Below are 16,260 nucleotides of genomic sequence, written 5' to 3'. Positions count from 1 at the left end.
GCAGGCCATTGGACTTGAGGGCCACGAAAAGAAGGCTATTAATGCTGCCGAATTCAGTCGGGGTATTTTATTTATTTCTTTTTATTTAAACTTTATTGCACTAAAATATACACCAATGTACAAATGGTGGACTTAATGGCATTCTCTACCAGTCAACTATAGGGCCAAACAGATACACTTACAATTCGTGCAAAGAGAGAAAAAAAAAGGAAATTAATTAAAAAGAAAAGCAAACTAACATACTTTTAAACTACATATATATCATATAAATACAAACATACATACTATAAATATAATATTGATGAATATTATATTATTTATGTTTTTTTGTTCGTAGCCAAGGTGTAACATTTTTATGCACATCTGTATGGCTAAGATGGTCGGCTCTTTATCATTTGTCACCATGTCTGTCACGTTCTAACAAGCATGTAAGCGTGAAAGTGACGGGCATAGTGACAAGTGATAAAAATGGAACCATGCTGCCACCGCTGTATGGCTAAGATGGTCGGCTCTTTATCATTTGTCACCATGCCTGTCACGTTCTATCAAGCATGTAAGCGTGAAAGTGACGGGCATAGTGACAAGTGATAAAAATGGAACCATGCTGCCACCGCTGTATGGCTAAGATGGTCGGCTCTTTATCATTTGTCACCATGCCTGTCACGTTCTATCAAGTATGTAAGTGCGAAAGTGTCGGGCATGGTGACAAGTGATAAAAATGGAACCATGTTGACACCGCTGCGGCTGTAGCACGGTTGAATATTTATCACTTGTCTCTATGTCTGCCACTTTCGCACCCACATACTTGTTAGAACGCGACAAGCATAATGTCACATCATGTCAAATGATAAAAATGCGATCGTGCTACAGCCGCTGGACATAATTTTATCATAAAATATCATAAAAAGGCACTCAACATTTTAACCCTTTTCCAAGCATAGTACGATTTATCGACCACATACGCGCCAATAGAATTTCAACCTTACCCATCCGATTTAAGGTTCTAATTAGATTGCACTTTCGGAAAATGTGACTTGTCTTCGAATTAATCACCAGAGCTGGATTTATTGGAATATATTTGACTTTTTTAGGGAAAATTTTGTAGATTGGTGCGGCCTGGAAAAGGGTTAACTGAGCATCTCGTCTGCCTATGGCCGAAGTGTACGCTAGCGCTAGCCAGTCTTAGAAGTTTAGCCCTTTGAACGCTTTATGTCATAAACATCACTCAAACGCCAAGCTCCCGGGCGCAAGCGAGCTAATATAAACCTTACTCGAAAGTGTGAAGGTTACTTTGACAGCGTCTGCCCTTTAATTTAATTATACCTACATTTACTTTTATTTATAGTTGTCCTTAACACCTATAGTTGTCCTTGGCGCTGTGGGCGCGTAGTAACGACGCCTTAAGGTGTTCTTGGCGTTCAAAAGGTCGCATTACAATACATTATCCAACACTGTTTTGGGGAATATCTTTAAAAATTGGCTTCTTCCTACCTGTCTCCGGCGTCGCCGCTGGCTGTGTCGGCGTCGGCGTCGGCGGTTGCGCCGGTTGCGGCGTCTGCGGCGCGGCGGGCGGCGTCGGCGCGACCGTCGGCGGCGGCGTGGGCGCCGGCGTCACCGTCACGGTTGGTGAGGGCGCGGGCGAGGATGTCGTCGTTGTTGTTAACGTTGTTGGGGGCGTTGAGGTCTGTTGGGAAAAATGTTGAAAATACTTTTGTTACGAGTATAAGGACGGTATTTGCTTCGTTATTTTCCCAAATTTAGCGCTGCATACCCCAAATAAGTTTAGACATTATAAAGTAAGTACGGTTATTTAAAAAAAATTGAGGGGCGCTAGATCCTGGCCAACAACAATTATGACGTACCTAACCAGTTTAATGAGCTCTCAGTTTATAATTTCATTACATACTAATTTTATTGCCAGGTAAGGTTTATCAGGCATTGTTTTTAACACTACTCTATGGCCTAATTAAATCTTTCACGAAAAGTTTTTGTTTAGAATAGGATAACTAAACTAACCCATCTGAAACTTTCACATCACGTTTTTTTAGTCAATTGGCTTAAGCAGCAAACATTTATAATATTTTCTATAAAAAATACAGTAAGTACAATATTTAAAAAAAAAAGCGTTTTATTCCGACTCATTTCTAAAGTTTACAGTTTTGATCTAAGGTTAAATGTAACTTATATTAATTCATCTTAAATTATACCTAAACACAATTAATTTATTTTTATTTGAATGAGCGGACCTCCTCGTGAGTAAAGGCCTCTCCCAGATTGCACCAACTCTCTGTCTTGAGCCTTCATGTGCCAGTTGCTCGGAACGTGCTTTGTTATTTCTTCTATCCATCTACCCCCTTATTTATAAACGTTTACTAAAGTTGACAAACTGCTAATAATCGTTTGTCCCTTTCCGACGTATTGGTATGATGGAAAGGGACAAACGATTATTAGCGGCTTGTCAAGTTTATTAGACGTTTATGAATAAAGGGGCTAGTCTGTAGTCGCCCTTGCCTGGTGGTCCTTTGTACAATAGAACGTTTAGAAAATAATAGTCACCGTTTGCGTGTGGTCAGGCTGCGACGGCGGCGTCGGCGTCGGCGGCGCGGGGCTGCCGGCGGGCACGGCGCCGCCCGCCGCGGCCGTGGCCGGCGCGGGGGGCGCCGACGACGCCGGCGGCGGCGATGGGGGTAAGGGCGGCGTGCGGGTTATTTCCGTGCTGTTGGACAAAAATAAGGTTAATGCTAATACTCGTTTTTGCTCTGAACCTTACAAACTTACTGTATGGAATATTACAATGTATGGAAGGTAGAGGCAAGGAACAGAATCTCCATATACCAAAAAGTGTCCGACAAAAAACCATAAATAGGTGGCGCTACAATACCTAGAATACTTGAGAAAAAAATCTAATCATAGATAGCTCACTTCACGCCTTCAATAACGCCTAGGTTCTTAGCTACTCTAGCGCTAGTCTGGAGAGATTTAGAACTATTATTTATAGCTGACAGCTGCACACTTTTGCAACAATTCTACCTTCCATAATACAATGTTTAACCGTTTTTTCTAGAATTACAGTTGTCGGCTTCATATTGAAGAATAGGTAAGAGCAAAGAAAATTGATTGTAATAGAGAGGTAAAGTCTAAGAAAAAATCGTGCCCCATTTTTGCAGATTTTTGGCGCGAGGCGTAAATGTGATGTTTATTGTTATTTTTTGACGACCGGTTTGGCCTAGTGGGTAGTGACCCTGCCTACGAAGCTGATGGTCCCGGGTTCAAATCCTGGTAAGGGCATTTATTCGTGTGATGAGCCTGAGTCATGGGTGTTTTCTATGTATTAAAGTATTTATAAATATTTATATATTATATATATCGTTGTCTAAGTACCCTCAACACAAGCCTTATTGAGCTTACTGTGGGACTTAGTCAATTTATGTAATAATGTCCTATAATATTTATTTATTTTATTTATTTATTGTTCCGATGTAGCCCACAAGATGGCAGAACCTACTATGCACAAGAAAACACGTGACGTGTAAATGTACATGTGTATGGTTCCGATTCAGGCCACAAGATGGCAGACCCTCCAATGCGCACGGTCCCTATAAAACCTTTCGATATACTCCTTTGAAAAACACTTCGATAATTAACAATAAGTAAAATTGAAGTGATTGCTAATCATTTATTTTATGATATTAATATGAATCAGAAACAAAGTCGATGACTATGTCGTGGCCAGATCTTAGAATTGATAATTTCATCATGTTGCAATCTTTGCATGAAATTATCGGATGGCCAAATCATGAAAAAAGTCAAACCTAACCTAAACAACATCATGAAGTGATTAATTCTAAAATGGCATTTCAAATTGATCAAATTCTATGATCAAGCCACGACAACAACATAAACCACAGCCAAAGCCGCACGCTGCGTTAGTATGCCGTAACGTAATGAATGATTAAGGGGCGCTGCGCAAACGCGCCACGGCAAACATCATTAGCGGGATCCGCCACTCTTTTAATTAACCCTGCCCCTAGGGGATTGGGAATTTAGGCTGATTTCCATTGGATTTACAGGACAATATGTCGGACAGGTTTATTTTTATCTTAAATCTTCTTTAAGAAAAGAACACAGATGTTTTCGTATAAAATATCTTCCTTGAAAATTGGTTAAAAGATGCTTTGATGAAGAAACTAAAATTGTATGTAATTTCGATCCGGAATGACGAGCTAATAGAAGAAAAAAAGGGTCCTGAAGTTACCATACTTTTTTCGCTCTGTACCTACATTTCGCTGCGATAAAAAAAATTGGGACTCATTTTTTGGATCGAAATAATGATTCAGAGAATAAAATCTTCCAAATATATATATTTTTTAAATAACCCAAAAACCGAACATGTTTTATAGACGAGCCCATTTTAGTTTAAAAGATTGTGTGCATGCCATTCTGCCCATTTTTAATGTTAATCCATACGTCAAAAGGTGAGAAACTGTAGCATAATGAAAACGAAGGTTTTATCCTCGCAATATAATATGCTGAGCAGGCACCACCAATCAACGCGGTATTTGAACATCATTAAAATCTGACCAATTAACAACGTAATCACGGGGGTGAAGCCAATCAAATTAATCCCGAAAATTGGGGTTCCGTGGTATGGGGGGTGGAACCATCTGTAAAATTTCATATTTTGTTTGTATTTTCTGTTTTTGGACAAATAGCTCTAAATACACTAGCGACTCAAAATGGGCGGGTCGCGATGGTCAGCTTTGCTGGGCATTTTCCGTAAATCAACAACCATTGTGCCTATTTTGCGTGAAAAACGAGGTAGCGTTACTCTAACCACCTCCTCTACGAAACCTAGCAATGTCTTTAGGTTCTAACTGCCTACGGAGTCCCTAGGTATTTGTTCCTGTATACTTCTACCAGTTTACAGTCTACGAGAATGTTTTGTTGTTTCCATGCATGATCTGCACATGTGGCTGTCTGTTTTACCCATAATATGTTGTTTGCCAGTTAGAGCCAGTTAGATCTGTCTTGTGCCGTTAGGGACCACTTTGGGCCAGCAATTTTTTTAATGTCGTCTTTCGTTGCGTTCCGGGCCACATAGTTATCTGATATGTCTATTTTTTGTCTGCTATCCTTACGACGTGACCTGCCGACTTCCACTTCAACTTTTTTGCAATTTTAATGTTAGCTAATCTTGAATTTAACTTTATTCCAGGTTCTAGTGACGAGTAAAACTATCACTATGTGAGAAAATTAATAAAAATACGTAAAATATCAAGCAATATCGAAATAGACATAAAAACGGCCAGAAACCCACACCGCAACGTTTCTTGTTTAGATTTTTCCGCAAACACGGCGCCATCTTTCTAATTGCATTAATTAAAGCGATCGACCGACAGGCAAACAGACGTTTTTTGCCGATTCCAAACTTGGATTGACTGTGACGCATTTCTGTTTGAACAGTTTTTGAAGGCTGAATTTGTAGGTTTGGATCCTGGTGCGCTGGCAAAAAAATGTAACTTCATTTTTATGGAATGCTTCAATTATATTTGTATAATAAGAAGATAATTTAACAGTAACCACTTATTTTTCATGTACACAGAGGAAAAAGCTTGTTAATATACGATCGTCAGAGACGTGTATATCGCGTGTTGACAATTACTTCTCTGATTACTTATATTTGCCCGCCCGGGGGAGCGTGTTTGATTCTTAATATTAATAAATAAAAAACAAACTTGATTTGTCTTGGGACGTAGTGGTTACGGGAAACATTAATGTAGATATTTAGTATCGAGAAAGACTTATCTTCGTTTTTTTTTTCAATTTTACTTACCAAGATTTTTCCAATAAAGATTTGTTTTTATATTCTAAAATGACAGTTCCATTGCTTAATCTACTATCCAATCTATTTTGTTTTGTATTAGAATGACAGTCGATTAAGATTATGAAAGATTGGGTTAATTCAATAGTCATCTGACCTTTTCCTCTACATTATTTACATTTAAGGTTCCATTTCCATATAAAAAACAATTGCGTTTTATTAAGTCACTCATTACACACTATTACTACATAAATATGAATATTCGTTTGCGGTAATTTGATAGAAACACTTTGTTTTATACAGAAATCACGCAAAAAACGTTATTTTGGTGTTGCATTGATTAAAAAATAACGCTTTTTTGCGTGATTTCTGTATATAACAAAGATTTTCTGTCAATTTACCGTAAACGGATATTCGAAATTAGATAGATGCGCACACATTTACGTAGATATAGTGTGTAATGACTTACTTAATAAAACGCAATTGTTTTTTGTATGGAAATTGAACCACCTTAATCACAATTTAAGTTTTTATTATAATTTCAAATCAGTAAGTATACATACATTGTCAAAGTCTTTTGCTTTCAATTATCTGGCAACGATTTAATACTTTTTATTACTGAACTATCTTCACAATCGCATGAACGATAACCCAACTTATAAAACTAATTCATATCCAACATTAAACAACCAGCTGAATTAATATCGCAATTAAATGAACTCTTTTAAAATTCAAGCGAACTCAATAAAAAGTATAAAAACCCGCAAAAGGCGGTCGGAGCGCAAAAAATCCATTCTTCTAAAATAAAAGAATTGAAACGATTAATATGGGAGATGAAAAAGCTAGTTATGGCGAAGCTCATAACGCGAGTGAAGGCAAATATGAAGAGCGGGCTTTCGGTAGTGGGATGAAGATTGCTTTGCGTGTTTTGAATGAGGGGCTGAGGGGAAATTGTTTTTGACGAGGTAACTTGAAGAGCATTTTATAAGACACCTTTGTAATTTTTATATTAAAAATATAAATTTTACGTGGTGACTGAAAGGAAATTGGGTAGCTTGCGGACTGAATAATAAATGTATAAGGATTTAAATAAATGTCGTAACAAACGTTATCACGTTACGAGACGTATGGGCATTGTGAATGTCATCTCACTTTGTGTGGTAGGGCACTGCCAGTGGATGTCATTCCAGATCTAGAGCAGAGCCCAACTGGGGAAGTACCTCCACTTTACAGAAAACAGCAGCCAAATAACACTAGACCCTACTCATGGTGTTGTGTTCCTACCGGTGAGTAAGGTTGCCAGAGCTCAAAGAGAGGGGGGGGGGGGGTGGCGGGTTTAGGGTCGGCAACGCGTATGTAACTCCTCTGGAGCTGCAGGCGTACATAGGCTACGGAGACTGCTTACCATCAGGCGGGCCGTATGCCAGTTTACCACCGATGTAGTATAAAAAATTTTTTTACGTAAATATATGGTAATAGTTAATTGTCACGTTTTTCTTCTAAGGCTTCTTACTGAATTGTGTCGTGTGTTACTAAATTGCGCACAACATCTTACGATAAAAATTAAAAGTATACCTATTGGTTTGTCTGTATTTTCCTGTAAACTTTTTAAAGTAAAACACATTCAATATTTGTTATTTTTTTCCGAGTTAGAGGACGATATGTATCTGAAAGTTGATCTCCCTTTACAATAAACTACAACAATACATCTTATGATCCACTTTATCCCCGGGCTCGCGGTCTCCGAGGGCTGTGAATAATTCATTTCTCACTGTTGACTCGTCGTAATTAAAAAGCTGCGGATTTCGCGGCAGTATGGTTTTATTAGTTGCCAGTATTTGTGGTGGGGATTGGATGGATTGTTTCTTTTTCATTGTTTACGGCTTTGTAAACTGGTTTGTACTGGTTGGGGGGTAAGTTTTTACTCGATTGATATGGGAAGTGTAATGTTTTTCAAGTGTATCTAACATATATAAGTATATTTCTTTGTTACGGACTTTCAAATATATGTAACTTATTGTCAGTACACTAATTTTAACGATTAAAGTCGTTCATTTGTTTTAGCTGCATAAGTGAAATAAATTTAGCATACGTATAGATCGTGTCATTCGCGACGACGCGCACCTTCACTCGTATTAACATGTTATTAAAGGTTAGATTTGACAAATCTGTGCGTCATCGTGGATTTTCGCGTTTTCTGGCCAAAAACCATTCGAAATGAAGACCTATGGAGTATATGCCGGCAAACACCCATTGACGAAGAAATTGCGACACGGAAATGGAGATGGATAGGACATACTATTCGAAGAGGGGAAACGAATAATGCTACCATAGCTTTCGCGTGGAAACCGCCGGACGGAAGCCGTGGCTCCGGGCGTCCTGTACACTCTTGGCAACGGTCCGTCCTAAGAGAGCTACGAGCGGTCGGGTTGAGCTGGAGCGAGGCCAGAAGACGAGCTGAAGATAGGAAGGCGTGGCGCGAGCTTGTGAAGGCCCTTTGCACCTCTGGGGTGCTTTAGGACAACAACGTCGTGGATGATACAAACTATATCTTTCGAATATGGTTTTAAAGATATACCGTTATCAAAGAAAGGAATAAAATTAGGATAGTTCGTGTCTCTTCAGAAAACTTACAAAATTATTAAAATACAATACCGACGATTACGTATTATTAAAGAGAATCTGAAATAGTGGTGTATTGTCAAAGAAAACTTTGTAGCCACATAAATTTACTGCCATCTTTCGACATATTATTAAAACTTTTAGAACGCCATTTACCTTTGATCCTTGTTCTTTCATTGATATGATTGATAGAATGGAATGCGCTCCCGCCATCTGTATTCCCTGATAAATATGACCTCGGTCTCTTTAAAGCAAGAGTGAATAGGCTACTACTGAACCGGTGAGCTCCATCTTAGGCCCTGTCTTCACTTTCCATCAGGTGTGACTAGAGCCAATCGCCGATCAGTTTTTAATAAAAATATATATAACTCCCCTGGAGACTGCTTACTATCAGGCGCGCCGTATGTTTTTTGCCAACGATGTAGTATAAAATACGGAACCCTAAAAAGTGGCGGTGACATAATCGGACAGACAGACGGACATGACGAATCTATAAGGGTTCCGTTTTTTGCCATTTGGCTACGGAACCCTAAAAAACGTGTGCATACCAGTTAGAATTGCTAATACTATTTTCTTATGTCCATTTCAAACTTTTCTGGTACAACTACGGTCAAAGGCGATCTCTACCAATGTTTATATTAGTTAGACCTAATTCATTATAATAAGATTTACGAAAGTCGATTCGCCATTTTAGTCAAAATGCTGCGTACAAACCTAAACCACATCTTGTTCCCAGTAGCGACCTCTACCAATTTTTAAACGTCTCTGAACTTGCCCACCGCTTCGTATGCCCTCTATCGCCCACCTAAAGTTATTGGGTGTATTCTCATTTCTTGTCCATCGCATAAAGTCGAGTGAATCGCAAGAGTAGCGCCATCTAGTAGTAAATACATCCAACAGCGAGGTGTAGCGTGCGGTTTCAGTTCACTTGAAGTTTGATCTTAGCGTCGCGTCTAGTAATAATCTCTTCCATCAGATGGCGTCAAACGTAGGTACCTATCTAAAGGGAGCGTGCCCGAACTGTAGAGGGCAGCATAGGAGCCCATTGCATTATAAATTCTATGCTTGAAGGGTCATTATCAAGTAATTATTTCTAAATCAGGTCATAATGTAGAATTATAAAGTCAACAAAGCAAAATACGAGGTCAGGCTGTACAGCGATATCTATTTCAGAACCCTTTGACCATCAAAGACGTCAACTGTGGTCCACGGCTACACCCCAATACCAACCTTCGTGCCTTCCGACAGGGTTCATGATAACGCACCGCACATGATAGGTACGTTCAAAGAAGTACACATCTTAAAAACTAGATAAATGTAAAAGTGGTACTCACGGGGCAGGCTGTAGTGGCGCCGCGGCGGGCTGCGCGGGTATTAAACTCGCGTCCTGCCCTAACGCCTGTTGTTCTTCTATGCTTGGCTCCTTGTCCACTGGTCGCGCCACTGTGCCTAAGAAAATGAAACATAATTTAAAAAATGCATACATATTTTGGCTACCAGCTAGTGGAGCATATCTAACATGTGTTGCTACGACGTAATTCCAAATACATATAGAGAGCGTGCATGAACTGTAGGAGGCAGCACAGGAGCCGTCAGATTTTTGGCGCGAGGCGTAAATGTGATGTTTATTGTTCCGATGTAGCCCACAAGATGACAGAATCTACTATGTACAAGAAAACATGTGACGTGTAAATGTACATGTTTATGGTTCCGATTCCGGCCACAAGATGGCAGACCCTCCAACGCGCACGGTCCCTATTGCGCTCAATGTATGAAATCGCGAAGCTTTTGATATGCCAGATGAATAGAATAGAATAGAACTTTATTGCTCTCATGTTGTTGTACAGGTATTACACTAGGTACATCATCTATTTTATCTTTATATTTTAGATTTATGGCATGCATATGGCGGTCTTTTGCTTTTGAATATGAACTGGGGTTCTTGCGTACAAATTGACTAGCTTCTAAAATATATTTTTTTAAGATATGAAAGTGGGGTTTGAAAGTTTGAAAGTTTTCAATATTTATCATTATCCTTGTGCACTTTTACTGCAGTGTGAATAAATGTGTTATATATGAGCTATTGCCCCACAAAATGATTCCATATTGGAGGCATGTTTGAGTAAATGCGTAATAAGCGCTAACGGCTGTTAGTTTAGTTTAGTTCGCTCTGACGTCAGCGGCACTGCTGATAGCTGAGTTCGAATGGCATTTCATAGAAATACATAGAAACGATTGGTCGCCGGTTTCCAACTCGTACGTTAATGATAATCGTTCGTTCCTATCCCTCATTTCGACATTTGTTTATTAGAAAGCGACACAATTTAACAGAGGTTTATAAGAGGTAACTAAGTGTTACGAAGTTAGGGGTTCTCGTATAGGAACAGTAAGTACCCTGCGAGCGCTGCAGCCTCGTGACGACGCCGGCGGGCAGCTCGGGCTCGGGCGCCGGGCGCGGCGGGTTGCCCCGCGCCGTGCGCCGCTGCCGCGGCTTCCGCAGCAGCTGCTTGTAGTTCTCTCTTTTCTTCGACAGGTAGTAAAATCTGAGGACAAACGTTCATAATCAGTATAATCATCATAATGTGAATTGCAATAAATACACGTCCCAAAACGACCTAAAAACCCTGTTTAAAAACTACTTAATCAAAAATGACAATGAAGGCAAATTATTGAGTAGTAGAAAATGTAACATCAAAGCTTCCTGAGGCGTTCCAGTCAAACTGTGCTGTTAAAAACGCCTTATTTCAACATCATCTAGTTCTAGAATGTCTCTTAGTATTATCCCTTTGTATTCCTATGATCCGAGCAAAAGGAAGCTGAAATCATTCAAGTTCACCGCCAACCAAACAAACAAAAACAATTAGATTATGCATTTTTACTCTACGATGACTCCAGTTACATTGTATTCTCACCTGACACAGTCTCCGACGCTTTTTCTAGGCAGGAACGAGACTATCTGGACGAAGTTCTTGGCTTGGGGTGCTGGAGATATTTCTCTTTAAACAGGTCTTGACCTAAAAGATAATATCTGTCTGTCTCACCTGACACAGTCTCCGACGCTCTTTCTAGGCAGGAACGAGGCTATCTGGACGAAGTACTTGGGGTGCTGGAGGTATTCCTCCTTGAACAGTTCTTGACCTATAAGGTAATGTCTGTCTGTCTCACCTGACACAGTCCCCGACGCTCTTTCTAGGCAGGAACGAGGCTATCTGGACGAAGTACTTGGGGTGCTGGAGGTATTCCTCCTTGAACAGTTCTTGACCTATAAGGTAATGTCTGTCTGTCTCACCTGACACAGTCCCGACGCTCTTTCTAGGCAGGAACGAGGCTATCTGGACGAAGTACTTGGGGTGCTGGAGGTATTCCTCCTTGAACAGTTCTTGACCTATAAGGTAATGTCTGTCTGTCTCACCTGACACAGTCCCCGACGCTCTTTCTAGGCAGGAACGAGGCTATCTGGACGAAGTTCTTGGGGTGCTGGAGGTATTTCTCCTTGAAAAGGTCCCGCTCTGGCGTCGTCCAAACGTTTTTATGCTCAAGCTCCTTGTGTTCCGCCTCCATATCCATACACCGCCCTGGGGAAGAAAATAAATATAAATATTACGAGAAAATCCCCGGGGCACCCAAAAGATTTTAACCTTATATTCATGATCATATGTAAAGACTAAAATGTCCTATTAAACTTTTCTGCAATTCGTGTAGTTTCAGAGTTAATACCAATAAAAAAAAACTTATTTTTCTTGTAATTTAGTGCAAAACGTCTTTTTGATGGCAATGTTGGACCCGGGTACGTCCTTAAACTACGTCCACAAGAGAGGTATGGGCATTGTGAATGTCATCTCGGTTTGTCTGGTAGGGTACAGCACAGCAGATGTCATTCCAGATCTAGAGCAGAGCCCAACTGGGGAAGTACCTCCACCTTACAGAAAACCGCAGCCAAATAACACTAGACCCTACTCATAGTGTTGTGTTCCTGCCGGTGAGTAAGGTTGCCAGAGCTCAACGAGGGTGGGGAGTGTTAGGGTCGGCAACGCACATGTAACTCCCCTAGAGTATAGACTACGGATATATAGAGTATAGGCTACGGATACTACTTACCATCAGGCGGGCCGTATGCTTGTTTGCCACTAAAACTAAAACTAACTATAGGACCTAGTCTAAATATCCTTATTGACAGACATCAAAAAGTGACAAGACACTTTGCAAAAACTTGTTTATTACGAAAAAAAAGTACTAGATCTAGAAATATGTAGAAATGTCACAGTAATTTGATGTTATATATCACCAGAATATGTATGAGTTGTCCGTCTTATGTTACTGAACAGCCTCGCATCGCTTGTCCCCTTGTGTCACTCGCTGCTTCGGCCGGCAATTCCCTATTTTTCGTCATTCGTAGTAGAGCTTAGAGTATTTAGAAATAAACATTTTAAATATAGAGTAGCGGCAAATCTATCATATTGTTTTAGATACATTTGCAATCTTTTTTATAATTTCTCAAAACGGCTCTAGCGATTTCGATGAAATTAAAAATTAAAGATTTATTTAGAGCAGCATTTCCCAAACTATGGGTTGCGACCCATTGGTGGGTCGCGAGGGACTATTAAGTGGGCCCTGAAACTACTAGGAGTTCTGAGCGTTACCAATGATATTGTATGCCCCCTTTTCAGAGACATCCAAGTGTTGGGCCCCAAAAATGGCAGTTGGTGTTAGGTGAGTCGGAGCCCAGTCAACTTTGGGAACCACTGGTCTAGAGATGAGATGGGTTTATTACATCAGAGAAAAGTAACAAGCCGTTGATAATCTTTTCATATCTGGTCCGATTTTTGTTTTGTTGCACTTTTTTTTTTTCACGATAATTTTCGATAAAGTTTGGTGAATAAAGCAAAGATGCTTTTCATATGACGACCGGTCTGGCCTCGTGGGTAGTGACCCTGCCTATGAAGCCGATGGTCCCGGGTTCAAATCCTGGTAAGGGCATTTATTCGTGTGATGAGCATGGATATTTGTTCCTGAGTCATGGGTGTTTTCTATGTATTTAAGTATTTATAATTATTTATATATTATATATATATCGTTGTCTAACTACCCTCAACACAAGCCTTATTGAGCTTACTGTGGGACTTAGTCAATTTGTGTAATAATGTCCTATAATATTTATTTATTATTTATATAGATTTTCGTACATTGACCACGTTGCTACGTCCATTGCACGCGCATAACTATATTATATTGCTATCAAGCTCGCACAGCGACATTTGCAACCAGCATCATGGGCGGGACAGCGATCAGGTCAATGTACTTAAATCTATATGTAAAGCGTCTCTGCTTTAGAGTTCCCCATTCTGTACTGGACAATAGTCCTAAACATCAAAAAACCGACCAATTCCGACTCGCGCACAAAGGGTTCCATACCATTATCTATAAAAACGGCAAAAATAAACACGTCTGTTGTATGGGAACCCCTTTAAATATTTATTCTATTCTGTTTTTTAGTATTCGTTGTTATAGCGGCCACAGAAGCACATCATCTGTGAAAATTTCAGCTGTCTACCTATCACGGTTCATGAGATAGAGCCTGGTGACAGACGGACGGACAGCGGAGTCTTAGTAATAGGGTCCCGTTTTACCGTTTGGGTACGGAACTCTAAAAAGCATACAAATCCTCTTTTTTTTTATAAATATTATAGGACATTATTACACAAATTGACTAAGTCCCACAGTAAGCTCAATAAGGCTTGTGTTGAGGGTACTTAGACAACGATATATATAATATATAAATATTTATAAATACTTAAATACATAGAAAACACCCATGACTCAGGAACAAATATCCATGCTCATCACACGAATAAATGCCCTTACCAGGATTTGAACCCGGGACCATCGGCTTCAGAGGCAGGGTCACTACCCACGCGGTCAGACCGGTCGTATTGCACAACCTCAGAATAAATGTACATGGAAACGTATATAATACATGAAGATAGAGGTAAACAACAGGCGGCCTTATCGCTACAGAGCGATCTCTTCCAGACAACCTTTAGGTAGTCAAGACGTGAAACTTTTTTTTTGAAGAAGCATACTTACGATTAGTATCCTTATAAACCGGGGCGGGATCCCTCGGGTCCCGCAGCAGCGGGGGCACGACGGTGAGCGAGCGCATCTTCTTGAGCTCGTGCTCCTGCTCGTGCAGCCCGTCCGCGATCTCCTCCAGCTCGGCCTCCGACTTCACGCGCGCGCCCAGCCGGTTGAAGCGCTCGCGCTCCTCGCGCTGCTTCCGGAGCTCGGGGAACACCTGCCGAGTTATTTCTTTTGTGTAAATGTTTCTTTTAACCTTTTCAACGCCAAGAGCCACTGAAGTGGTCGTGTGCTGTCGTGCCTACCACGCCAACGACCACTAAAGAGTATGGAAGGTAGAGTTAAGGAACGCAATATCCATAGGCAGAACTTACGCAAAAGTGTCCAGTGGTCAGCTATAAATAATAGTTCCAAATCTCTCCAGACTAGCGCTAGAGTAGCTAAGAACCTAGGCGTTATTGACGGAGTGAAGTGCGCTGTCTATGATTTGATTATTTTTTCAAGTATTCAAGTTATTGTAGCGCCACCTATTTAATTTTTTTTGATGTCACTTTTTGGTATATGGAAATTCCATTCCTTATCTCCACCTTCCGTAACTAAAGAGGTCATGGCAGACGCTGTCGAAGAAATTTTACTGTTGACAGACTATAAGGTTTAAATTCGTTTCTCAATAGTTGATATATTGGCGTGTATGCCACATTTTGATGCGAGGGAGAAAGCGTTGAAAAGGTTAAATACAATACAATATTACTTATGCAGCGGTTGGAACGAGACAAAAGACAGGGCGTGCTACTCTCACATGCGTAGTAGTGAGTCTCCGCGGCAGGGTAATCCTAAATTGCTGATTTTGATCTACCCGTCTTACGTATGAGAAGATTAGACAGAAGACATGGTATTGCGATCGCTACAAACGCGATCTTAGTCGAAAGGTAGAATAGATATTAATATTCTAGGATACCTAATATATTTCTGTTTTTAGCAATATCGTAAATAGTATATAAGGCGGCAGTTCAATACAATAAATGTTCATTATTCAACCCGCTATCACGCGTTTAACTAATACTCCTCCTGCCTGGACTTCCATACCCTCATACGAGGTTGCGTTGTTGTATGTATACCTAGTTCTACATACATACATACATACATATAATCACGCCTATTTTCCGGAGGGGTAGGCAGAGACCAAGGATTTCCACTTGCTACGATCCTGACATACCTCTTTCGCTTCCTTCACTTTCATGACATTCCTCATACACGCTCGTCGGTTTAGGGTACTCTTGACCTAGCCTTTCTTCAGGATTTCCCCGATTTGATCAGAGAAAGTCCGCCGAGGTCTACCCCTTCCAGCTCCCTCTTCTACATCTCCCTTATACACTCTCTTTGTTAAACTTCTTTCACTCATTCTTTCCACGTGTCGAAACCATCTCAAACATACCTTTCTCAAATACATAGAAACTACAAGCGGTGGTAGCCGAGTGGATATGACGTCCGACTTTCAATTCGGAGGTCGTGGGTTCAAATCCTGGCTCGTACCAATGAGTTTTTCGGAACTTATGTACGAAATGTCATTGGGTATTTACCACTAGCTTTTCGGTGAAGGAAAACATCGTGAGGAAACCTGCATACATCTGCGAAGAAATTCAAAGGTGTATGTGAAGTCCCCAATCCGCATTGGGCTAGCGTGGGGACTATAGCCCGAGCCCTCTCGCTCATGAGAGGAGGCCTGTGCCCAGCAGTGGGAC

The 16,260-nt window shown here is 40.5% G+C and overlaps 1 protein-coding gene across 1 annotated transcript in view; it reads right to left on the bottom strand.

Annotated features, from left to right (window-relative positions):
• The window catches only part of LOC133529297 (bromodomain-containing protein 4B-like), a 111,844-nt gene that overhangs the window by 41,424 nt on the left and 54,160 nt on the right, over nt 1-16,260 (bottom strand). Inside the window, exons 8-13 of the mRNA XM_061866994.1 lie at nt 14,528-14,735; nt 11,856-12,018; nt 10,838-10,986; nt 9,778-9,892; nt 2,557-2,716; nt 1,492-1,684 (exon numbers count right to left, since the gene is read on the bottom strand). Coding sequence (XP_061722978.1) covers nt 1,492-1,684; nt 2,557-2,716; nt 9,778-9,892; nt 10,838-10,986; nt 11,856-12,018; nt 14,528-14,735 — 988 coding nt within the window. The remainder of the gene's footprint in view (nt 1-1,491; nt 1,685-2,556; nt 2,717-9,777; nt 9,893-10,837; nt 10,987-11,855; nt 12,019-14,527; nt 14,736-16,260) is intronic.

The sequence above is a fragment of the Cydia pomonella genome, chromosome 20 (assembly GCF_033807575.1).
Source record: "Cydia pomonella isolate Wapato2018A chromosome 20, ilCydPomo1, whole genome shotgun sequence".
NCBI lineage: Eukaryota > Metazoa > Arthropoda > Insecta > Lepidoptera > Tortricidae > Cydia > Cydia pomonella.
The sequence above is the reverse complement of the archived record's forward strand: the minus strand, read 5'-3'. Positions and strand labels throughout refer to the sequence as shown.